The sequence below is a fragment of the Rutidosis leptorrhynchoides genome, chromosome 9, assembly GCF_046630445.1.
Source record: "Rutidosis leptorrhynchoides isolate AG116_Rl617_1_P2 chromosome 9, CSIRO_AGI_Rlap_v1, whole genome shotgun sequence".
NCBI classification, from domain to species: Eukaryota; Viridiplantae; Streptophyta; class Magnoliopsida; order Asterales; family Asteraceae; genus Rutidosis; species Rutidosis leptorrhynchoides.
The window spans coordinates 1,245,659-1,271,436 of NC_092341.1; the positions used below are offsets into that span (position 1 = coordinate 1,245,659).

The 25,778-nt window shown below is 35.2% G+C and overlaps 1 protein-coding gene across 1 annotated transcript; it reads left to right on the top strand.

Annotated features, from left to right (window-relative positions):
* Positions 1-1,452: 1,452 nt before the first annotated feature.
* On the top strand, positions 1,453-25,709 carry LOC139866581 (calcium-transporting ATPase 9, plasma membrane-type; the record flags this gene model as incomplete). Its single annotated transcript, XM_071854859.1, has 34 exons — positions 1,453-1,503; positions 6,413-6,538; positions 6,754-6,870; positions 7,002-7,041; positions 7,190-7,299; positions 7,412-7,546; positions 7,659-7,748; positions 7,872-7,941; positions 8,064-8,134; positions 8,228-8,311; positions 8,417-8,494; positions 8,583-8,654; positions 9,117-9,200; positions 9,296-9,378; positions 9,472-9,580; positions 9,650-9,705; positions 9,781-9,823; positions 9,904-9,987; positions 10,076-10,213; positions 10,503-10,568; positions 10,659-10,757; positions 11,627-11,737; positions 17,130-17,297; positions 18,364-18,423; positions 18,674-18,838; positions 18,945-19,061; positions 19,870-19,968; positions 20,233-20,370; positions 20,472-20,572; positions 20,714-20,759; positions 24,499-24,627; positions 24,736-24,843; positions 25,378-25,469; positions 25,604-25,709. Coding segments are annotated over 34 exons (3,246 nt in total), but the record flags the coding sequence as incomplete, so codon positions are not given.
* Positions 25,710-25,778: the final 69 nt, after the last annotated feature.

The window sequence follows — 25,778 nt, forward strand, 5'->3', positions numbered from 1 at the left end:
GTTCTAGTCTACAAGAATCAGTAATGATTTGTGTCATTGATCTCAACCAAAAACATTCCCGAGTAGCTTCATGTAATGCAATCACTTCGGCATGATTTGATGATGTAGCAACAAGTGTTTATTTTTAAGAACGCCATGATATTGCAGTACCTCCATTTAGGAATACATATCTAGTTTGAGATTTAGCTTTATGTGGATCAGATAAATAACCTGCATCAGCATAACCAACCAAATCTTGTTTTGATTCGTTAGAATAAAATAATCCTAAATCAGTAGTTCCTCGAAGGTATCAAAATATGTGTTTGATCTCATTCCAGTGTCTTTTGGTAGGAGCAGAGCTGAACCTTGCCAACAAATTAACTGCAAAAGAAATGTCAGGTCTTGTACAATTTGTAAGATACATAAGAGCTCCAATTGCACTAAGATATGGTACTTCTGGTCCAAGAATATCTTCATGATCTTCACATGGATGAAATGGATCAGTTTCAACATTGAGTGATCTAACAACCATAGGAGTACTTAATGGTTTTGCCTTGTCCATATTGAAATGTTTCAGAATCTTTTCAGTATATGTTGTTTGATGTACAAGTAAACCATTAGGCATATGCTCAATTTGTAAACCAAGGCAATACTTGGTTTTTCCGAGATCTTTCATTTCAAATTCTTTCTTTAGAAGTTGAATGGCTTCATGGATCTCTTTATTTGTACCTATGATGTTAAGATCATCAACATAAACAGCTATGATCACATATCCGGATGTTGTTTTCTTAATGAAAACACAAGGACAAGTAAGGTTATTTGTATACCCTTTGCTTATCAAGTAATCACTTAATCGGTTATACCACATACGTCCCGATTGTTTTAACCCATATAAAGATCTTTGTAATTTAATCGAATGCATTTCTTTGGGTTTTGCATTTGATGCTTCTGGTACCTTAAATCCTTCTGGTATCTTCATATATATATCACTATCAAGTGATCCATATAGATAAGCAGTCACAACATCCATGAGATGCATTTCTAAATTTTTAGAAACTGCCAAGTTGATTAAGTATCTAAAAGTAATTGCATCCATAACAGGGGAATAAGTTTCTTCATAATCAATTCCCGGTCTTTGAGAAAAACCTTGAGCTACAAGTCTAGCTTTATACCTTGTAACTTCATTTTTCTCATTTCTTTTTCGGACAAAAATCCATCTGTATCCTAGGTTTCACATCTTTAGGAGTGAGAATGATGGATCCGAAAACTTTTCTTTTATCGAGTGATTCTAATTCAGCTTGTATTGCTTCTTACCATTGAGCCCAATCATGTCTATTTTGACATTCAACCATAGATGTTGGTTCTGGATCATCATCATTATTCATGATGTCATATGCAACATTAAATGAAAATTTCTCATCAAGATTTTTCATTTCATTTCGGTTCCATAATATTTTTGAATGTGCATAATTGATTGCAATTTCTGTATTGACATCATCAATTTCCTCTGCAGTAGGAGTACTGATTTGTGGTTCTTCTTGAACACTTTCTTTTACCTTATTATCAGCTAATTTTCTTTTTCGAGGATTTTTATCTTTGGAACCAACTGGTCTCCCACGTTTCAGACGTGGCATAGATTCTTGAGTGACTACATTATCAGTTTTCCGATTTGGAATCTCAACTCGAGCTGGAGTATTAACTGCTGGTATATATGATTTAGTCACCCTTTTTGTATCTGTGAATGCATCAGGCATTTGATTTGCAAGTTCTTGTATATGCATTATCTTTTGAACTTCTGTCTCGCATTCTTTTGTGCGAGGATCAAGATACTTTAATTGAGGTTCACACCATGAAACATCATTTTCTTTATTTTTTATTTCTCCCCCTAATCTAGGAAACAATGTTTCATTAAAATGACAATCAGCAAAACGTGCTGTAAAAACATCACCTGTCATAGGTTCAATATACCTTATGATTGAAGATGTTTCATATCCAACATATATTCCCAACCTCCTTTGAGGACCCATTTTTGTACGTTGTGGTGGCGCAATTGGAACATATACTGCACAACCAAATGTTCTAAGGTGGGAAATATTTGGCTCTTGACCAAAAGCAAGTTGTAGGGGGGAATATTTATGACTTGCACTTGGTCTGATGCGAATCAATGCAGCAGCATGTAAAATTGCATGACCCCATATAGATACAGGGAGTTTTGTTCTCATTATCAATGGTCTAGCGATTAACTGTAAACGTTTAATCAATGACTCGGCTAAACCATTTTGTGTATGCACATGAGCAACAGAATGTTCAACAACAATTCCTATAGACATGCAATAGTCATTAAATGCTTGAGATGTAAATTCACCAGCATTATCAAGTATCACCCTTTTAATGGTGTAATCAGGAAAATGAGCTCTCAATTTAATAATTTGGGCAAGAAATTTTGCAAATGCCACATTACGGCTTAATAACAGACAAACATGAGACCATCTGCTAGATGCGTCTATTAGAACCATGAAATATCTAAATGGTCCACATGGTGGATGAATTGGTCCACATATATCACCTTGAATTCTTTCAAGAAACATTGGTGATTCTTTCTCAACCTTAAGTGGTGCGGGTCTAGTTATCAATTTTCCAAGAGAGCAAGATGTATATGGAACCATTGTATCATGATGGATTTTTCTATCCTTTAGTGGATGTCCATGAGTACATTCAATAATCCTTTTCATTATTGTTGATCCTGGATGGCCTAATCTGTTATGCCATAAACTGAATACACCAGGATCAATATATTTTTCGTTAACTACCATATGTATTTCTGGTACATTTATATGTGTATAATGTAATCCAGAACTAAGTCTTGGCAGTTTTTCAACCACATGACTCTTGTCAGTGATACTTAAATATTTCTCATTTTCTGTTGTCACTGACTGATAATCATACCCGTTAAGGTATATGTCGAAGAAACTCAATAAATTTCTGCTTGACTTGGGAGAAAATAAGGCATCATTTATTAAAAATTTTGTACCATTTGGTAGTATGAAATTTGCCTTTCCTATCCCTTTTATCAAGTTAGCAGGTCCTGATATTGTATGTATAGTTCCTTCCGTTGGTTTTAGATCAATAAAATATTTCTCGAATTTAAGTATAGTGTGTGTAGTTCCACTGTCTGCTATACAGAGATCTCCACCACTTGATTGATGTTGTATTCCAGTAAAATTCATATTGAACTTCATATATAAGAAATAAATAGTGAGTACATTAATATTACACAATATTTTACACGCAAATAGATAGTACTGAAACATTTAGCAAACATAATGACAAAGACAGACGATATTAAATCGTTTATTTTTCGAAAGACACACAACTTAAACATTCAAGAAATCTTCATATAAATCAGATGGTTTCTCAGTGACTGTTGGATCGACGTTATCCACAAAGTTTACTTCCTTTTCTTTATCTTTCAGCGAATCCTGATACATATTAACAAGATGTTTAGATGTTCGGCAAGTATTAGCCCAGTGGCCCATTCTACCACATATGTAGCAAGATTCTTCAGAATTTTTAGAAGAATTTTCTTCAACATCTTGTTTAGTGGGCTTGTTTTGTGGTTGATATTTATATTTTCGTGGATTATTATTTCTTTGACCACCACGGCCACGACCACGACCACGTCCTCGCCCATTACCATTACCATAAGGATGGTTTCTACCATAGTTATGGCTTTTGGCATGATGATGGTGATGGTTATTATAACCACGACCTTGCCCGCGTCCTTGTCCCTGTTTATAATTATTTGCAGTATTTGCTTCAGGGATTGCAAGTGTACCAGTAGGACGGGATTGCTGATTTTTCATTAATTGCTCATCATTTTGCTCTGCAACTAAGAGATATGAATTAAGTTCAGGATATGTTTTGAACTTTAGCATTCTCAAATTTCTTTGCACTGTGATGTTTGCAGCATTCATTGTGGAGAAAGTTTTCTCCATCATGTCTGCATCACTTATTTCATGTCTACAGAATTTAAGTTGTGAACATGTATTATACAGAGCTGAGCTATATTCATTTACTTTCTTAAAGTCTTGGAACCTTAATGTTCTCCATTGTTCCATAGCAGCTGGAAGTAAAATTTCTCTTTGATTATTGAATCTGCTTTTGAGACCTTCCCATAAAACATGGGGATCTTCTACAGTCACATAATTATTTTGTAAGCATTCATCAATATGTTGATGAATAAAGCAACATGTCATTGCTTGTTCTTTTTCAGAACAAGTGTTGTTTTCATTTATGGCTTTAAGAATGCCCATTGATTTAAGATGCATTTTTACTTTTATAACCCATGGCATGTAGTTGTTCTAAAGGAGTAAATTTAAGCTTTTTCAGATTCGACATTTTCTATTAAAACAAACAACATGATAAATTATAGTCACTTTATATTCATAAGTATATAAACATTAAACATAAATTTAATATAACATAAATGATAAGTAGGTGACAGTGTCGACCATATGTAAGCAATCATTAATAAATGTTATATAACATAAATATAAATATTAGTAAACATAAATGATAATTAGGCGACAGTGTCGGTCATATAAATGTTAGATAATAGAAATATAAATGTTAGTAACATAAATGATAATTAAGCGACAGTGTCGGCCATATAAATGTTAGATAATTGAAATATAAATGTTAGTAACATAAATGATAATTAGAAGACAGTGTCGACCATATATTATTCAGGTGGTATAACCGACCATATATCTTTTAGGTGGCAGAGCTAACCATAATTAGTATTAAGATTATCGTGCTGATAACGTGTTATAATTCAGTAGGCTTATAACTACCTTTAGTGGTTTGATTCTTGATGTTATAATTCAGTAGGCTTATAACTACCTTTAGTGGTTTGATTCTTGATTAAGAATGCTAATAATGAAGTGTAAGAACAAAGATGATAATGGAGAGAAAGAAAGAAACACTTTGTAAGTGTGAGAAAATGGTGCAAGTTTATGCTTGCATTCATGGCTATTTATAGCAAAAATATCACAAGTTTAGGTAATACAATAATATTACTTTTGTGTATCAATAATTGACTATCCATTTATATATATATTTATATATTATAACAGTTATTAGATTTAAATTTATTAATTGGGCAGGGCTAGGGAGGGTATGAAGGGATTAAGCCTTGTGTAATAAGTTTTCTTGATATAATTTAAAAAGGATATTTTTTTTTTTTAAAGCAAGCAATTTTATTAATAATCAAATGAAAGACTACACGAAGAGTACATAATTACAAAACAATAAGAAATCTCGATAAAGGTTGCAAAGAGAGCAACCGTAAAGCTAAAACTAACACGAGAGATAGACGCTCGGACTACTTAGCAAAGTAAGCCAATCGAACTTTTTTCCTTTAGCTCTAAGGGAAATCCATTCAAAAGACTCGAAACATTAAAGTGCTTATAGTATTTGGAGATCTCGAAACATTAAAATAATAATAATAATAATAATATAATATAATAATAAATATACAATAATAATATAATATTAATAATAAATATACAATAATAATTAATAAAATAAGTCTAATAATAATAATAATAATAATAATAATAATAATAATAATATATAATATTAATAAATATATAATAATAATTAATAAAATAAATAATATACTCCTTCCGTCTCAATTTAGTAGTCGCTAGAGAAAAAACACGCATTAAATACCACTAACTTCATTTTTCCACTAATAAAATATCTTCTCCTCACAATAACCTAGTCCTAATTGATTGAAATAAAAAGTAGAGTATTAAATTGGGACATCTAGAAATATGACATATTAAATTGGGAAGGTGATCCTCACACAGTCACACATCACTTTTTGATCCATATACACCTAATTACCTATTTTATCCCTAATTATATTATATTTATAATAATAATATACGTTCAACTCGCTAGAGACATAATTGTGATTTTATGAGCCAAAAGTATACATGGATCAAAAAATAATATATCTCGTTAAATTGAGACTCTGTACCCAAAAATATATATATATATATATATATATATATATATATATATATATATATATATATATATATATATAATAGTAGTAATAACTAATAACTATAACTATAACTAATAAGAAAACGAAAAAAATACGGAGTGAATAAAATTGGAAGCGCTAAAATGGCGGTTGTCCTCTCCTTTCAAACAATATGAGATGAGATATGAGATTGAGATCGGGATCGAGAACAGTGTCATCAATCATCATCACTTCACTTGTAGTTAATCAATCAGCTTTAATTTATCATTCATATATTGTCCTTATCCTACTACTGATAATAATTGTTTAATTAATTGAACCAACAAAGTATATTAGTATATACTATCAATGACTCGAAGCAGAAGCGACCACTCTTACCATGTGGAAGACATAGAAAGTGGCGTCGTGATCACAGAAGATGATGATGATGTAGATGGCTTTGATGATCCTTTTGACATCACAACTACTAAGAATGCCTCTACTCAAAGCCTTAGACGCTGGAGGGTATCTTTTATTTTGAATTTTGTTTTCTTATCAAAATCGGAAACTACCCTTGATAAGCGGCTAAACGGGTGGGTTATCCGTGACCGCTGTGAGATGTTTGAACCTGAGACCTCTAATGATAGAAATTAGAAGCTTATTTTCTATTTACTATTATGTAAAATGTAAAATGTAAAATTGTTGACCGAATTAATGATGGAGCATGTCGTCCTTTACAGCAAGCTGCCCTTGTGCTTAATGCTTCCCGCCGCTTCAGATACACTTTAGACTTGAGAAAGAATGCAGAGCAAGAAAAACGGAGAAGGATCATCAGGTCGCAATCTCAAGTCATAAGGGTAACTTTGCTTATACATATCTGTATATATCTCTGTTTGTGTGTGTGTGTTTGTATATTTGTGCTCATTTGATTTGACCTGACTATATATGTATCAAATCAATTTTTTGTTACTATATGTTTGTGTTCTAGGCTGCATTGCTATTCAAATTGGCTGGGGAACGACCACTTGGTAAGTCCCCTTCTGGCGTTATGATATATTCTAATTCAATAGTATTCCTTTAAATTAACAAGTTACTCTAATTAATTTGTATGTAACACAAGGCATGCAAGTGTTTACATAAATACATAAAAAAAAAAATTCTATGATTTGTTGATAGGGACCACAATTGCTCCTCCGACTCCAAGTGGTGGTTATGGTATTGCTGCTGAACAACTTGTTTCAATGACAAGGGATCATAATATAACTGCTCTTCATCAATATGGCGGGGCAAGTTACTTTTGTCCCTACTATAACTACAACACTATATGTATGTTCCTCCGGCTATTTCATTTTTGGGTTTGGTTGTATAACCAGCCCTATATATCTTGTTATATTTCAGGTGAAAGGATTATCTGAGATGTTGAACACTGACCTAGACAAGGGAATACCAGCTGGGGATGATACCGAGTTAACAAACCGGAGGAATACCTTTGGATCGAATACCTATCCTGTCAAACAAGGACGAAGCTTCTTGGTACCTATATATACATCTCTACTGCAACCTAGCTAGTTAGCTATTTACTACTGTATTATTTGCTCATATAGCTTCATTTAGTTGAAATAATATATGGTTAATTTACTCGCAGAGGTTCCTTTGGGAAGCTTGGCAAGATTTGACCCTTATTATATTAATTATAGCTGCTGCAGTATCACTTGTGTTAGGGATAATGACTGAGGTAAGTTAATTAGTTTTAACAGTTAGCTTCTAATGGCTTCACTTATTTACGTTGTTGTGTAGGGGAATTTATTATGTATTGATTAATAATATTCTGTTTGAATTGTTGTGCTTTTCTGTGTAGGGTTTAGAAGAAGGATGGTTAGACGGAGGAAGCATTACATTTGCTGTTCTTCTAGTTATATTTGTGACTGGTAATTAAGGCATCTGACGTTTTCTCCCACATTTTAGACTGTACTTGTAGATAGACTGACTCACTCTCTTAAGATATATATTGTCTCCGCAAATACAAATGGTTCTGTGTGAACTTCGACAGCAACCAGTGATTATAAACAATCCCTACAGTTTCAGAATCTAAATGCAGAAAAGCGAAATATACAGTTAGAGGTTTGTGTGCTAATAATGAATCAACATTTAAGTTGTTCTACTTCTAGTTGTGTTTTTTTTCTACTTTACTGTCTTGTATACAAATTCAATCAGGTAACAAGAGATGGTAGAAGAGAGAAGGTTTCAATATATGATGTTGTTGTAGGTGATGTAATACCTCTTAATATAGGGGATCAGGTAGCTTTTCATTAAACTTATATTTTCGTACTTTGAGTTGTTTTTATTTATTTGCTACTAGTTACTGTCTTTAATTGCTCGATTTTATTGGTATGCCTTATATAGGTTCCTGCTGATGGTCTCCTTATAAAGGGTCACTCTCTGGCCATTGATGAGTCTAGCATGACTGGGGAAAGCAAAATTGTAAGCTGGATACACCCGGCCACTTGATAAGCAATTTTACATTAGATTAAATTGTTTTGTTAAAATTAAATATGAATTCACTTCTTAGGTGCGCAAAGATCAAAAAACACCCTTTCTGATGTCCGGCTGTAAGGTAGCAGATGGTGCTGGAACTATGCTGGTACTAATAAACATGATATATTACTTTCTTGATGATATATGTTATACTTTCAAATATCTTTTATGTTATGTAGATTATTATTATTATGACAAATGGTGGGATCCGTTCACTACGTTTCCTGCCAACTTCACCCTATTCTTTTTTAGTTTTAATTTCCAGCACGGGTCTTTAATCTATATATCATGATACTTTAGTTTTTTTTTTTTTTTTTAACTCTGGTTACAATATATCGGTTACATTTTCTGAACGAAGCTCAATAAGATCAAATAAGGTTGCATTGATGATTAATGATTCTTCTTCTTAAAAGTAGCTTGAACATGCATGTAGTAGGAGAATTGAATCTGAACTAAGTACTCAACTAATTGTTGTATTTGAACAGTATGTTTCTGAAATTATCTTTTAGAGAACTATAACCTTTACACATTACTTATATATATCATCTTTAATTCTTTCGATTGTTAGGTGACTAGTGTGGGAATAAATACCGAATGGGGATTGTTGATGGCAAGCATATCTGAAGATACTGGTGAAGAAACCCCCTTGCAGGTTTATGGTCTCACTTCATCACGTACATCATTATTATTCATACTATAATTATATATATTGTCACTCATTTCAGATATGATATGGTGGATATATAGGTACGCTTGAATGGTATTGCAACATTTATAGGTGTAGTTGGGCTCTCAGTTGCATTACTTGTGCTGGTTGTCCTTCTGATTAGGTAATTTATGTTTTGCAACACCAGTTATTGTGATTTTCAAAATTAATAGACTTATAACTTACATATATTTCTATTTGATGTGGAGTGATATAGGTTTTTCACCGGTAACTCAAAAAACCCTGATGGAACTATCCAATATGTCCGTGGAACGACAAGTGCGAGTGAAGCAATTAATGATGTCATTAAGATTTTCACTGCTGCTGTAATTATCTTATCTCAATTGCCTCCATTATTGGTTTTGTTTTCCTAAACTAATGACTCAACTTTTTAGGTCACAATTGTAGTTGTTGCAGTTCCTGAAGGGCTTCCATTGGCTGTAACACTGACGTGAGTATAACATAACGTTTAAAATATTTTAGAAACCGGCCTATGTTTGAATTTAAAGTTTTCAAACTTGTACAGATTAGCATACTCGATGAAGAAGATGATGGCAGACAAAGCTCTGGTACATATTTTTCTTGTTGTCCCAAGTTTTAACTTGATAATTCTTTAAACAATTACTCCGTATAATGTTGTCAACTGTAGGTTCGTAGACTTTCAGCTTGTGAAACCATGGGGTCGGCAACTACTATCTGCAGTGATAAAACAGGAACTTTAACTCTGAATCAGGTTGGTTTTATGTTATTTAGGTAGTTTCCACGTATACTTTTTTCTTTTTTGTATGAGTAACGTTAGAATTAGACGTGACTTGTGACAGATGACTGTTGTTGAGGCCTATATTGGGCAAAAGAAAGTTGACCCCTGTGAAGATGGGTTGCAATATCATACAACAGTTGCCTCTTTGTTAAATGAAGGAATTGCAAACAACACAGCAGGAAGTGTTTTTTCTTCCAAGGTACTCTTTCTATCTCTAATGGAGGGGTTAATTGTATTTGAGGATTTCTGTTACTATTGACACTCTAGTTACACAAATTATTATGTACCTTTGAAGGAAGGGTCTTTAATCTCAACATATTCAAAAGTTTAGGATGATCTTTTGGTGGAAATTAAGGATGTAAATGTTATTTTCTTTTGGACTCTCGGGCTTAAATTAGTTAGCAGATATATTTATTTATAAAGATGTATGTATGTATGTGCTATTTTTCATTCTTTAATTACAGTTACCATCATGTATATGTGGATAGGATGGTGCATGCATAGAGCTTTCTGGATCTCCAACCGAAAAAGCCATTCTTCAATGGGGTCTCAAGGTCCATCATTTAATTAAAATTTCACCTTTTTCCTTCAGTTTTATTTGTGTTTTTCTTATGTTGATCAAAATTACCGACAATATAAAGCAGATTGGGATGAACTTTGATGTTGTGAGATCACAGTCAACCCTGCTACACGTCTCTCCTTTTAACTCTTCAAAGAAGCGAGGTGGCGTTGCGTTACGAGGGGTAATAACCTAGTTACATACATAGGTTTTTTTGTTACTCATCGGCAGGCACTTCATTCAAATTCACACAGCTAACTTAAGGGGTTGGTGTATCTTGCTTCGTAAACTAGGCGGTGGTTATCAAAGTATGGCTTATTACAATTTCCTAGAGCAACCATGATGATTACTCTGGGTTTATAACAGTATTATTTGACGTTGCAATCAAAAATTTATATGTTTACATCTGGTTTTGTTTAAAATGGCTCGCTTTTAATTATACCATGCAAACAGGTCAGGTTGGGTCGGTTTGGGTAACTGGTCAAAACGGTTTTGGGTCGAAATGGTTCATGGGTCAAACCGGTAAAAATTTTAAACGGGTCCAAGTCGGTTTGGGTAACAGGTCGAAACGGGTAATGAGTCGAATACGTCCAAACAGGCCATATACTTTTACATTCGATTTTTTACATTTATTATATTGTTTTAGTTGTTATTAATTATTATTAATATTTATTATATATATAAGAAATATTAATATACATAATAATTGATATAGCCATTAATGCTTTCATAAATGATTGACAGATGAAACTTGTTATGCTCGACTCATTTGACCCATTAGACCCTTGCCTATTTATTGAACTTTAGAATTTGATACCCAATTGACCGGTTCTTTTATATTTTGTATAAGACCTAATAGGTTGGAGAAAAACTCATTGGACCTTTTTTTTAACTTTTGGTTTACATTGTGAGGCCTAATTTTTTTCAAGACCCAATTGACCCCAAAGCTTGACCCATTTGACCCAAAATTGAGAGTATGCGTCTCAATTGCCTGGTATACTTTTAAATAAGTAAAAATATATATAACTTGTAACTTGTAGTCATTAATGGCAGGGTGATTCTCAAGTTCGAATACATTGGAAGGGAGCAGCTGAAATAATGTTAGCTTCTTGTAAAGAATATATTGATGTCGATGGTTCCTTACTGCCCATTCACAAGGATATGGTCAGTAAGTAGTTTGACTATTTGCACAATGGAATATCTACTTGCACATATTTACCGTTTAAACCATCATCATCAATATTAATTCTCATGTTAACATCTTGGGGGTGACCAACTAGAAATGGTCTGAATTGATCACGAGGATACCCTAGTTAGGTCGCATAAATCTGGGGTAAAAAATCACCTTAATTCCTCGACAGAGAAAAATCTAATATGTTTATTCGCTTGCAAATATACTCTTAGCCATTTCTCACTATAACAAGGTCGACACCTTGAATGTGAACTCAGATAACAATCTTGTTGGAAATAGGAGGTTATGTGTATATTATTTGTGGAAGAGATGATTGATGATTTAGATGTTTGATTGATCTTGAAAGCTTTGTTTATTACTTAATTGCTTATTGAATTTGCTTGATTACAAATGAGGGGTGAAGCCCTCTATTTATACTACACAATGGACTCCTCTAGAACACTTCACCATCCACTAATATCTAGATATTTCCTAAGTATTCTCATGATAATTCTAGACTTAGATATTTTATAAGATTTTTCTACACACTTTGACTACTACATATTCCATGAGGTTTCTAGATAATGAGCTACAATCTTGATCCATATACTTATATACTTGCAAGCCCAAATCCAAAACGCATAGCCCAAAAACAAGTTTAGTTTCCAACAGCCCCCCTTAAACTTGATTTTGTCACTCCGAGCATATTCCGTAATCTCTGAAATGTCTCGTGTTTTAGGGGCTTTGTGAAAATATCAGCAACTTGGTCAAATGACTTCGCGTACTTTATCTACACCTCTTTATTTGTGACGTACTCCCTGATGAAATGGTATTTCGTATCGATGTGCTTGCTTCGATCATGGAAGACTGGATTCTTTGCTAGAGCAATCGCAGACTTGTTATCCACATATATCTCCGTAGCTTCCTTTTGGAAAAACTTAAGCTCATTTAGTAACTTCCTGAGCCATATTGCATGACAGGTGCACGATGTTGCTGCTACAAACTCTGCTTCACACGTTGACAGAGTCACAATGGGTTGCTTCTTCGAGCTCCATATGAACGCCGTATCTCCCATATAGAACACGAAACCACTCGTACTCTTACGATCATCTATGTCTCCAGCCCAATCACTATCACTGTATCCAACTAGCTTGAAGTGATCAGAAGGCGGATAAAACAGGCCATAGTCAATCGTACCTTTGATGTAGCGAAGTATCCTCTTGGCCGCCTTCAAGTGATTTATTGTAAGTGCTTCCATGTATTGACTTACTAGTCCAACTCCGTAGAGAATATCTGGCCTCGTGCAGGTTAGGTACCTCAGACTTCCAACCAAACTCTTGTATTGTGTTGGGTCCACCAAGTATCCTTCATCATCTTTTGACAATTTGAGATTGCAATCCACCGGTGTGTTCATTGACTTGCAGTCATTCATCTTAAACTTCTTGAGCACCTCATTCGCATAACCTTCTTGGGATATGAATATTCCTTCTTTCTTTTGTTTTACCTCGATCCCAAGATAGTAAGCCATAAGACCAATGTCGGTCATCTCGAACTCCCGAACCATTGCTTTCTTGAACTCCTCAAACATTTTGGGATTACTACCGGTGAATATCAAGTCATCCACGTATAGGCACACAATCATAACATCTCCATCATTGCTAACTTTGGTGTAGAGGGCATGCTCATGGGGGCATTTCGTAAAGTCATTCTGCTGGAAATACTTGTCTATCCTGCTATTCCATGCCCGAGGTGCTTGCTTCAACCCGTATAAGGTCTTTTTCAATTTTAGCACCTTATTCTCTTGGCCTTTCACGATGTATCCCAAAGGTTGTTCTATATAGACTTCTTCTTCTAAGTGGCCATTAAGGAACGCGGATTTGACATCCATTTGATAAATCTTCCAATTATGTTGAGCCGCAAGTGAGATTATCAATCTTATAGTTTCTAGACGAGCGACGGGAGCAAATACCTCGTCATAGTCTATGCCGGCTCGTTGACTATATCCCTTCGCCACCAACCTTGCCTTATATCTTTCAACTTCACCTTTGGAATTCTTCTTGGCCTTGTACACCCATTTTACACCAATAGCCTTATGTCCCTTTGGTAGTGTGGCAAGATCCCACGTATTATTCTTCTCGATTGCTTGAATCTCTTCGTCCATAGCACATTTCCACTTTTGGCTTTTTGTTGCGTCTTCATAACTTATTGGCTCACAATCGGCAAGAAGGCAGAACAATGATAGATCCTCCATAGGCTGGGTTACCTCGTACAAGTCCCTAATGCTCCTTGTGTGATGTTGTAGCCTACTTGATTCTCCTCCTGATGTTGGTGTCACTTCATTAGGTGTAGTGGTTGGAGTACGTGGAGAGTGCGGAGATGGTGTACTAGAAGGTTCTTGAACTTCTAGATATTCTTCGTTCCTTGCAGTACTCTCGAATGGATAAGGGAGAAAGTCGTAGTTCTCCTCTTTAGGAACATTCCAATCCCATGTTTCTTCTTCATCGAACACCACATCTCGACTTGAGATTACTTTACCGGTCTTGGGATTGTATAACTTGTAACCCTTCGAACTTGAGTCATAGCCCACGAATATGAGTTTCTCGCTTTTATCATCGAGCTTCGTCCTCTTCTGATCTGGTACATGAGCATATGCCACACTTCCGAACACTCGAAGGTGTGAGATGCCGGGCTTCCTTCCACTCCAAGCTTCAATGGGCGTTTTGTTCTTGACGCTTCTAGTGGGCGAGCGATTTGCTAGATAGATCGCACAGTCCACTGCCTCAGCCCAAAACTCCTTAGGCATCCTTTTGCTCTTTAACATACTCCGAGCCATATCAAGAATGGTCCTATTTTTTCTTTCCGCAACACCATTTTGCTGAGGTGAATACAGAAGGGTTAGAGGACGTCGTAACCCATTGTTGTCGCAAAATTCCTTAAATTCCTTGGATGTGAACTCTCCTCCACGATCGGATCTCAACGCCTTTATGGTGAGACCACTTTGATTCTCCACAAATGCTTTAAACTTCTTGAACATTCCAAAAGCTTTCGACTTCTCTTTTAGAAAATAGACCCATGTCTTTCGACTAAAATCATCAATGAATAGAAGAAAATATCTATTTTTACCAAACGACGGTGGGCTGATGGGTCCACACACATCCGTGTGAATAAGTTCTAGAGGTTTCTTCGCTCTACTAGAAGCTTCTGTTGGAAAACTGTTTCGGAAGTGCTTTCCTAGAAGACATCCTTCACATATTTGATCCGGATGATTAATTGGAGGCAAACCCTTCACCATTCCTTTACTTGATAATAATTTTAAGCCACCAAAATTTAAGTGCCCGTATCTCATGTGCCAAAGCCAAGAATTATCTTTGAAACATGCTTTTAAACATCTTGGAATGTCATGTTGAATATTTAGCATGAACATCCTATTCGTTGACATTGGCACCGTAGCAATCAAACCTCCCTTTTGGTCTCTTAAAGAAAGGGTACGATTTATCATGTGAATATCTTAGCCTTTCTCCAAGAGTTGTCCAATACTCAGTATATTCGTCTTCATATTGGGCACATAATACAAGTTAGAGATAAATTGATGCCTTCCATTTTTCAAGCGGATGAGAATCTTACCTTTGCCTTTAACCGGGACTTTAGAGGAATCTCCGAAGGTGATATTTCCACTAATTACCTCGTCTAACTCCACAAACATGTTTTTGTCACCGCACATATGGTTGCTTGCACCCGTGTTGAGATACCATAAATTTGATTCTCTGTTATCTTCACCTTTGCATGCTAGTAACAAAGTGTTTTCCACGGCTTCAGTATCTTCTTGTGCAAAATTTGCTCTTTCTTGCACGTAATTGTTTGACTTCTCGCATTCCGAAGCATAGTGGCCAAATTTATGACAATTATAGCATTTGGTTTGAGAATTGTCATACATTGGCCTTCTACTTGTGTAGCCTCTCCCGCGACCTCTTGTCGGGTGAAAATCTTGACTTCTTTCTTCATTTTTGTAAGAACTATAACCTCCACGTTTGATATATCCTTGCCCTCGTCCTCGGCCACGTACTTGACCACGACCTCGTTGACTCGTTTGATGAGTCTTTTCACTGTTCTCTTCCTTGAAAGAGAGTTTTGCTTGTAAAGCTTGATCCAAAGGCTCTTTACTTTTCTTATTAAACCTCTCTTCATGGGCTTGTAGTGAACCAATGAGTTCATCGATAGTCATTGATTCTAGATCTTTAGATTCTTCGATGGCTACGACTATATAGTCGAATTTTGAATCTAAAGATCTAAGAATCTTCTCAATGACTCTTACATCACTTAGAGTTTCACCATTCCTCTTTAATTGATTGACAACCGCCAAGACTCTTGTAAAATAATCAGAAATTGATTCTGAGTCTTTCTTATTTAAGGATTCGAACTCACCTCGTAGTGTTTGTAGTCGAACCTTTTTCACCTTATCAACTCCCTTATAAGAATTCTCCAAGATCTCCCATGCTTTCTTGGTGGTGGTTGCACTTGCAATTTTCTCAAAAGCTCCATCATCTACACTTTGTTGGATGATGGAAAGAGCCTTTTGATCGTTCGTCTTCATTAATTTTTTCTCCTTGCTGAGAGGACCTTTTTCTGCAGGTTCCTCATAGCCTTCCTCCACAATCTCCCATAAGTCTTGTCCACCTAGGAAGGTCTTCATTTGGATGCTCCATCGATCATAATTATCCTTTGTGAGGCGAGGAAACGTGATGACATTGTTGGCCATCATCTTGTCGAACCAAGCTCTTGATACCAATTTGTTGGAAATAGGAGGTTATGTGTATATTATTTGTGGAAGAGAGGATTGATGATTTAGATGTTTGATTGATCTTGAAAGCTTTGTTTATTACTTAATTGCTTATTGAATTTGCTTGATTACAAATGAGGGGTGAAGCCCTCTATTTATACTACACAATGGACTATTCTAAAACACTTCACCATCCACTAATATCTAGATATTTCTGAAGTATTCTCATGATAATTCTAGACTTAGATATTTTATAAGATTTTTCTACACACTTTGACTACTACATATTCCATGAGGTTTCTAGATAATGGGCTACAATCTTGATCCATATACTTGTATACTTGCAAGCCCAAATCCAAAACGCATAGCCAAAAACAAGTTTAGTTTCCAACAAATCTTTATATACCAACAATTCATTTGATGATTATCGAATACACATGTGTACGTAAATTAGGCTTCTGTATGTGAGTATGTATATATATACCTATATAGTTATAGAATTACTTTGGTACTTTGTTACTAAATTGTTAAGAAGGCAGTCATTATTCAAAGTTGACATAGTATATTGCTGAAGAATTCTGAATAATATTCACATATGTCATATACAGGAATATTTTATGAAAGCTATAGAGGAGATGGCTGCAAGGAGCTTGCGGTGTGTTGCTATTGCGTACAGAAACTACGAATTACATAATGTTCCTGTTGATGAAATGCACCAGACAGAATGGTATATACCTGAAGATGATCTTGTTATGCTTGCCATTGTGGGTATAAAGGTACCCATGTCTACTGCTTTAACATTATAACTTTTTAATTGGTGATTATATATTACATTTTTCGTATACCAATCAGTGAAGCTAAAGAGATGTGCCGAGTATAAGAATAGGTGTATATATATACGAATAGCTACAATTCTTATTTACAATAAATTAAAAATCCGTCACAAACTCTTGTTATTTATCAATGGTTTTGTAAGGAATCAAAATTCGTCATTAGTAATCTGTTGGATACATATACTTATAAGTCTATGGCTAATTGGCTATATATATATATATATATATATATATATATATATATATATATATATATATATATATATATATATATATATATATATATATATATATATATATATATATATATAGGGGCAGGATCAATGGGGAAGTAACCAATCGGGGGGAAGCGGGGGGAAGAAAAAAAAAAAAAATTTTTGTTTTTTTTGAAATTTTTTTTTCCGGCATCAAGATCACACGAAAATATGAACATTTAGAAGAGACACTTCGTGATGAATGTTATTATTTAGGCGGGAAAACGATCGACAAAAATAACATTCAAGATAATATTGTTCGTGAAAAATATGAACGTTTTTTTTTCATGTTTTGTGAAGTAAAATTTAGCCCGATTTAGAGTTTAGGGTTTAGGGTTTAGGGTTTGGTGTTTTGGGTTTATGAAACTCTAAACCGTTCGTGTTAAAAACTCAATCTAAATCCTAAATCTAAACCCTAAATCTAAACCCTAAACCCTAAATTTCTAAACCCTAATATCTAAACCCTATAAAACCTAATATCTAAACCCTAATATCTAAACCCCAATAGCTAAAACCTCAAAATACGCTCGAAAAACACGATAATTGTTATATATTACTTCTTTGAGCGTTTTCCCGCCAAAATAAAAACATTTATCACAAAGTGTCTCTACTAAATGTTCATATTTTCATCTCATCTATAATGTTCGTGAACAAAGTTTTTTCAAAAAACGAAAAAAAAAATAAGTTTTTGCTTCCTCCGCTTCCCCCGAATGGTTACTTCCCTCTTGATCCTACTATACATTGCCTTGGTGCAGGATCCTTGTCGGCCAGGTGTGAAAAATGCTGTAAGAGTATGTACCGATGCCGGTGTGAAGGTTGTGACTATTCCTCTTTTTCTACCATGTGTGTGTGTGTTATAATCTTTAGTGGTTAACTTGTTTTGTCAAACTTGCTATTTACTACTATAATAGACAATTTGCTCTTGGTTTAGCATATGCTGCTTAATTTTTTCTTTGAACAATTATAATATTAATGTAGATATGATGACATGTATTCATTTACTTTATGAGACAATAATAACATAGTAAAATGACAAATGATGGATGTTGTGCAAATGATAATTAGGTACGGATGGTTACTGGGGATAATATAGAAACAGCAAAAGCAATTGCCATGGAGTGCGGTATACTTGATTTAGGTGAAGATGCTACAGAGCCGAATGTTATCGAGGGAAAGACATTCCGTGAGTATTCTGAGAAAGAAAGAGAACATGCTTCCAAACTGATATCGGTGCGTTTGGTTCAATATATATATGTTGATACAAATTATGAGGTTGAGTAGTTAGTGAAGCATGAGAGGTGAATTATGGATTTATAATATGTGTATGTATGTATAGGTGATGGGAAGGTCTTCCCCGAGTGATAAGCTATTGCTTGTGCAAACGCTTCGTAAGCTTGGGGAAGTTGTTGCAGTTACCGGAGATGGAACAAATGATGCTCCTGCACTTCATGAGGTTTCTTTCTTTCAATTCATCTACCTTCTATTTCTGCTTCTACTGTTACAGTTTTTTTCTTTGTTAAACTACTTAACTCGCAGACTTGGATGTGCAAAAAAACTAAGAGGATTTATCATGCCCTTATTATATGGAAACACAACACAATGGAATCTTTGAGAGATCAACGTTTATTATTAAAAAAAAAAAAAAAAAAAAAAAAAAAAAAAAAAAAAAAAAAAGGATAATAAAATTAAAATAAAAGAACTGAACCCTTGTAAGAGGTCCAGGGTTCGAACCTAGCTTCTGAATGACCAAATTAAACATGGACTGAAATAGGCTCCATTGAGGTCAGCCCAAAGGGAAGGTTTTACCGACCCGATCCGGGACTAAGATCCGGCCCGCCTGCCCCTCGGGATGGTTTAAGGGTTCGGATCCCTGTGATTGTGGTTCGGGTTTCCTGCCCGAACGTGTGTGTGTACGCAAATGATGACTAGGCTTCGGTCCGGACTGATGCAATCTTGCCTTTAAAAAAAAAAAAAAAATCTGAGAATAGAATAGAATAAATAAGGAACAAAGAAAGGTAAAATTTCACATGTCTAGTTAAGTACTGCCCTTATGCTGTCTTGGTTTATCTTTGAGGGGTCCCACTATCTATTGTCAGAATCTCCTACCATGCTCCCTTCTTTGCTTGGTTTGACTTTTTTTTTTTTTTTTTTTTTTTTTTTTTTTTTTTTTTTATGTATGTGTTTGCATATATAGTATGGAATTTTCATAGTTTTTTCTTCCAGTGTACATGTTTGTATTCTTACCTTCATTTTTAATTTAGGCTGATATTGGTCTTGCCATGGGCATTCAAGGAACTGAAGTTGCAAAAGAAAGCTCGGACGTCATCATTTTGGATGATAATTTTGCTTCAGTTGTAAAGGTTTGAATAAAATATTACTTACCCTTAGTCAGTAAATCAAGATTCCTTGGTGCAAACTCATCTTATATGGGAGCCCAGTTACTATCAATCAAGATTCCTTGGTGCAAACTCATCTTCAGCACGTCATTTATTTAGACGGGCTATTTTTTTTTTTATTTTTTTTTTGTTTGTTTGAAAAGAGACGGGCGGTTACATTGGTTTGGATACATTTGAATTAGTTCCATTTTGGAACCTATTTTAATAGTCATCGGCAAATCATGATAGGTTGTTCGTTGGGGTCGTTCTGTTTATGCAAATATTCAGAAGTTTATCCAGTTCCAGCTTACAGTTAATGTTGCAGCACTCGTGATAAATGTTGTAGCAGCAATATCCTCTGGAGATGTACCTCTCAAAACTGTGCAGGTTTCATATTCCTCTATGTGTGTGTGTGTGTGTGTGTGTGTGTGTGTGTGTGTGTAATGACATGAGACATGACCTTAGTGTTGAAACAATTATGGGTGCAGCTTCTTTGGGTTAATCTGATAATGGACACCCTTGGAGCATTGGCATTAGCAACTGAACCTCCAACAGATCATCTGATGCACAGATCTCCTGTTAGCCGAAGGTTAAGACTCATCTGCTATTCTGCTAATGCATATATATGTTTCATAAACTCATATTTTATTATATGATAGCTGTCATAATTATATTTAAATGCATTCAATTCTGTGATGTTGAGCAATCCTTCATATTGATCAATGTTCAGGGAACCTCTTGTGACTAATATCATGTGGAGGAACTTGCTGATACAGGTACATATATAATGCGAGGATCGTGGCCAAACAGAAATAACAATCTGATAGAAAATAACACCACAATGAACAAAAGCCAGCGGCTTATTATTTCACGTAACAATATTTATCAAAACATCAAACTAAAGTTCCAGGCTAGTAAACAATATTTAAATATTGAAAACAACTAAAGAGATAAAGATAAAACTTGAATAAGCATAAATAACTCTTAATGTTGGTTTATTTTGGCTAGTAGAAGATATGTTTATCCCACATTGGTGGGAGGAAGAACTTGGAAGGAGGTGACTTGGTTATAAAAGGAGTGTTAAGCCTCACTTCCAAATTGCACCAATCAATACACTTTATTTGATTATTTCTTTCTTTCTTACCCTTGTTTGAGAGTTGTATTAGTTAAATATTTGAAGAGTGTAGTTGGCTTAAGAGAGTCGTCTATATCATTGTAACAATTTGTGATATAGTGTATTTTCTCTCTTTGGGGGCCGGTGGTTTTTCTCCTGTTTTGGAGTTTCCACGTTAAATCTTGTGTTGTGTATTGTTCTTATTTCTTTACTATTATTGTTGGGCTGGGTGGTGGGAATTAGTGAGACCGTAATTTCCCAACAACTGGTATCAGAGTGTCAGGTTTGACGGGGGTCTCGGTTATAGGAGTCGGAGTATGCTCTGTGGTTGCCACGGGAGTGGATCGTCCACATCAGAAACGAGTTCTATTGATCGTATAGGGTATCTGGTTAGACAATATTTTTTCTGATTCGTAGTAATAGTTGGATTTGTTAGTGGCGAGTTGTGGATTTCCGATTTAAAGGGTCCTGGCTACCTGCTACATCTTTTGGCTATTCGAAACGTGAGCAAAATCAGAGAAAGTGTTGTTTATAGGATACGTATATGATGTCGAAGTTCAGTCCAATGAGGTTTGATGTAGAGAAATTTGATGGGATGATCAATTTTGGCTTATGGCAGGTTCAAGTCAAGGATGTGTTGATTCAGTCCGGTTTACACAAGGCTTTGAAGGGTAAACCCACCCTTGTTCCTGGCAGTGATTCTAGCAGTAAGTTCGATGAAGAAGAATGGGATGATATGGATTTGAGGGCAGCAAGTAAGATTCGTTTGTGTCTTGCAAAGAACGTGCTTGCAAATGTGCACGGGTTATCAACGGCAAAGGAGCTTTGGGTTAAACTAGAGCAGTTGTACCAGGGCAAGGGCATCTCAAATCGGTTGTGTCTTAAAGAACAATTTCATACTCTGCGTATGGATGGGGGTTCAAAGATTTCAGATCATCTAAGTATTCTTAACGGTATTGTTTCAGAACTAGAGGCTATTGGAGTTAAAACGGATGATGAAGATAAAGCTTTGAGGTTGATATTATCTTTATCATCGTCTTATGAACACATGAAACCTATTTTGATGTATGGGAAGAAAACTCTGAAGTTTGAAGACGTTACTAGCAAGCTCCTATCCGAGGAGAAAAGACTGGAAGGTAACGGGGTCTCGTCATCAGGAGATACGATAGTGTTGTGTTCGGATAAGCAGAAGAGAAACTCTAGAAAGAATCTGACATGCTGGAAGTGCGGGAAGACTGGACATGTAAGGGTTAATTGTCCCGGTAGAGCTAGTCCGGCAAATGGCTCCAAAGACGCTAACATTGTCTCCGTTGTTACGGAGAGTGACGAATTCCTCTGAAGTCACGTCATCCTCATGATGTGTCCGCGCCACCGTGGAAAGGGATGTTTGTTAGCGGTTCCACAATTACACATGGGCATTGGTTTGGCGTTGATGCAGGCTGTGTGGTGGAAACTGATGTTGTAGCTGATGGGACTTTAGGGAAAGCCAAACAAGGAAGTTGCACCATAAAGTTTCAGCTGGTTGTTCAACAACATGTGCCGAGGTGAAATGCTTGGAATGTGATATTCTAAGTGCTATACTCTTAATGGTGGAGTATGATAATTCTTGTTAAGAGTTATGATTGTCTGTGATGACAATGATTGTCGGTTTAGACAATGTTCGATGAAGATGCAAGTTTTGTCTCTTGGGAGATAATGGCAACGGCATGAAGATGAGGATCTTGAAGTTGTCGTCGAGGAAGCGTCTACATCGGTTATCCTTGCAATGTGGAAGCATGGTTATCTTCTTCTATCCAAAAGGTGGAGATTTGTTGGTTTATTTTAGCTAGTAGAAGATATGTTTATCCCACATTGGTGGGAGAAAGAACTTGGAAGGAGGTGACTTGGTTATAAAAGGAGTGTTAAGCCTCACTTCCAAATTGCACCAATCAATACACTTTAAGTATTTGATTATTTCTTTCTTTCTTACCCTTGTTTGAGAGTTGTATTAGTTAAATATTTGAATAGTGTAGTTGGCTTAAGAGAGTCGTCTATATCATTGTAACAATTTGTGATATAGTGTATTTTCTCTCTTTGGGGCCGGTGTTTTTTCTCCTGTTTTGGAGTTTCCACGTTAAATCTTGTGTTGTGTATTGTTCTTATTTCTTTACTATTATTGTTGGGCTGGGTGGTGGGAATTAGTGAGACCGTAATTTCCCAACACTTAACTCATTCAAACTCCAAAAGCATCGGAGCTACCCTTGACCTCTTTTAATTTTGTTCTTTCCAACTTTAATTCTCCCGAAATAGACTTCCAAATTAGTGGGCTGAATATGAACTTGGCCCAACTCAGTATTAGACACATACCCAACAGCATTATGGCCCAAATATGCACCATTCTTCCCTTCTTCAGAAAGACTCGTCCTCGAGTCTACAACATCAAAGACGGAAATTAACGCATTTTGGCGACTCTCTTTAGCTACCATGAAAGAATAATCTTGAAATTTGGTTTTCACATCAACATCAACATCTTCACAAGTGAAAGTTATAACATCTTCATTATACATGTAGGTGCCTTTATTAGTAACAACCTCAAAAATACTTTCATCCTCGGCTTCAATAAAAAAAAAAGATTTCTCCCCATCAGTATCATAAATGGGTTCGGTATCATAGATGGATTCTCCATCCTCGCCATCTGTATCATAGATAATTTCTGAATCGATTCTTTCTGAATCGTACTGCGCAGGGAATCGTTTGTTGGTTCAGTTCCAACTCGGCGATTCGCTTATATAATCGTTCAATTTCTGCATCTCGAGGATCTTCGTTGCCTCTTTCGGCGTGTCTACGATTATCCCCATCGCTGCCTCGATCAGCGATTCTGCAATAGTCTCCTCGATAACCTTCACGAAACATTGTTTGGCCAAAACCTGAGCTCTGGATACCAAATAATGCGAGGATCGTGGCCAAACAGAAATAACAATCTGATAGAAAATAACACCACAATGAACAAAAGCCAGCGGCTTATTATTTCACGTAACAATATTTATCAAAACATCAAACTAAAGTTCCAGGCTAGTAAACAATATTTAAATATTGAAAACAACTAAAGAGATAAAGATAAAACTAGTTTGAATAAGCATAAATAACTCTTAACTCATTCAAACTCCAAAAGCATCGGAGCTACCCTTGACCTCTTTTAATTTTGTTCTTTCCAACTTTAATTCTCCCGAAATAGACTTCCAAATTAGTGGGCTGAATATGAACTTGGCCCAACTCAGTATTAGACACATACCCAACAGCATTATGGCCCAAATATGCATCAATATATATGCATGTATATATTAATGATTAATGATGTCATGATCATCTTTTTTTTTTTCTTATATTACAATAGTAAGTAACAACGAAAATGGTTCATGCAGGCCGTATATCAAGTTGCAGTTCTCCTAGTCTTAAACTTCCGTGGAACAAACATTCTGAAATTAAAGAACGATGAAAGGGAAAATGCTATGAAGAATACTTTGATCTTCAATGCGTTTGTCCTGTGTCAAGTATGTAATTTATTACCATATATCATAAGGATAAGAATAATGATGACAAACAAATATTATTTATTATTTCATATTTGTTTGCTTGTTACAATTTGATTTCTTCTTCAGATATTTAACGAGTTCAATGCACGAAAACCAGAAGAGATCAATGTCTTTTCAGGGGTAACTAAAAACCATATATTTATGGGGATAATAGGAACAACATTTCTGCTTCAGGTAATGTTTGTTTTGTATTGTATTAGAAAAAGTAGAGTTTTAATTAATCAGGGAACCATAAAAAGATGGTCAGATTGATTTGGTTTACAGGTTCTTAATTTTAGTTGGTTTGGTGTGTTTGGTTATTTTACTTTGGGAGCAAAACCAAAAACCGAATTGAAAACTGAATTCATGTGGCAAAAACAGACACAACCAAAAATCGAATTCAATTCGCTTTCAGTTATAACAAAGAAAAACAATACAATTAAAATTTCATCAAAAACACCCTTGAGCATACAAAAGCTACAAGATATGAACCATTATATGATACAAACTACATAAATATAAATATAACGACTAATAAGTGTTAGGGAGTACTTTCTAATCAAAGGGTCACGTAATAACCCGATTAGACCAATTACATTTAAGTAAACTATTTGTCCTCTCCGAATAACACCGGACAAGAAAATGACCCCTCCATTTACCCATTTATTAATTGATCCGTGTTTGGAAGAGATGGTTAATCAATTAATTAGGGTGTTGTGAAAATTGCAGGTGATGATAATTCAGTTTCTTGGCAAGTTCACATCAACAGTTAGACTTGGTTTGAATTTATGGGCAGTCTCTATCCTTATTGCCATTTTCAGGTTCCTTTATCATCTTGTTATTTTAGTATTACAGTATTAATTTATAATTAATACGTAGTAATTAATTAATAAATAATAATTAATGGATGGATTCATAATTACTAAATAATCATAATACTAACAAATAATGACAGTTGTCCTCTTGCCGTTTTGGGAAAGCTGATTCCAGTTCCACAGACTCCCTTAGCCAGAATGCTGAGCAAACCGTATCAGCGTTGTATTGCTGCTCGTAATCGATGATAATGAACCAATATCATTGTTTTTTTTTTTTTTTAAAATTTCAGTCGTTAGCTGTTACGTGAACCAGTC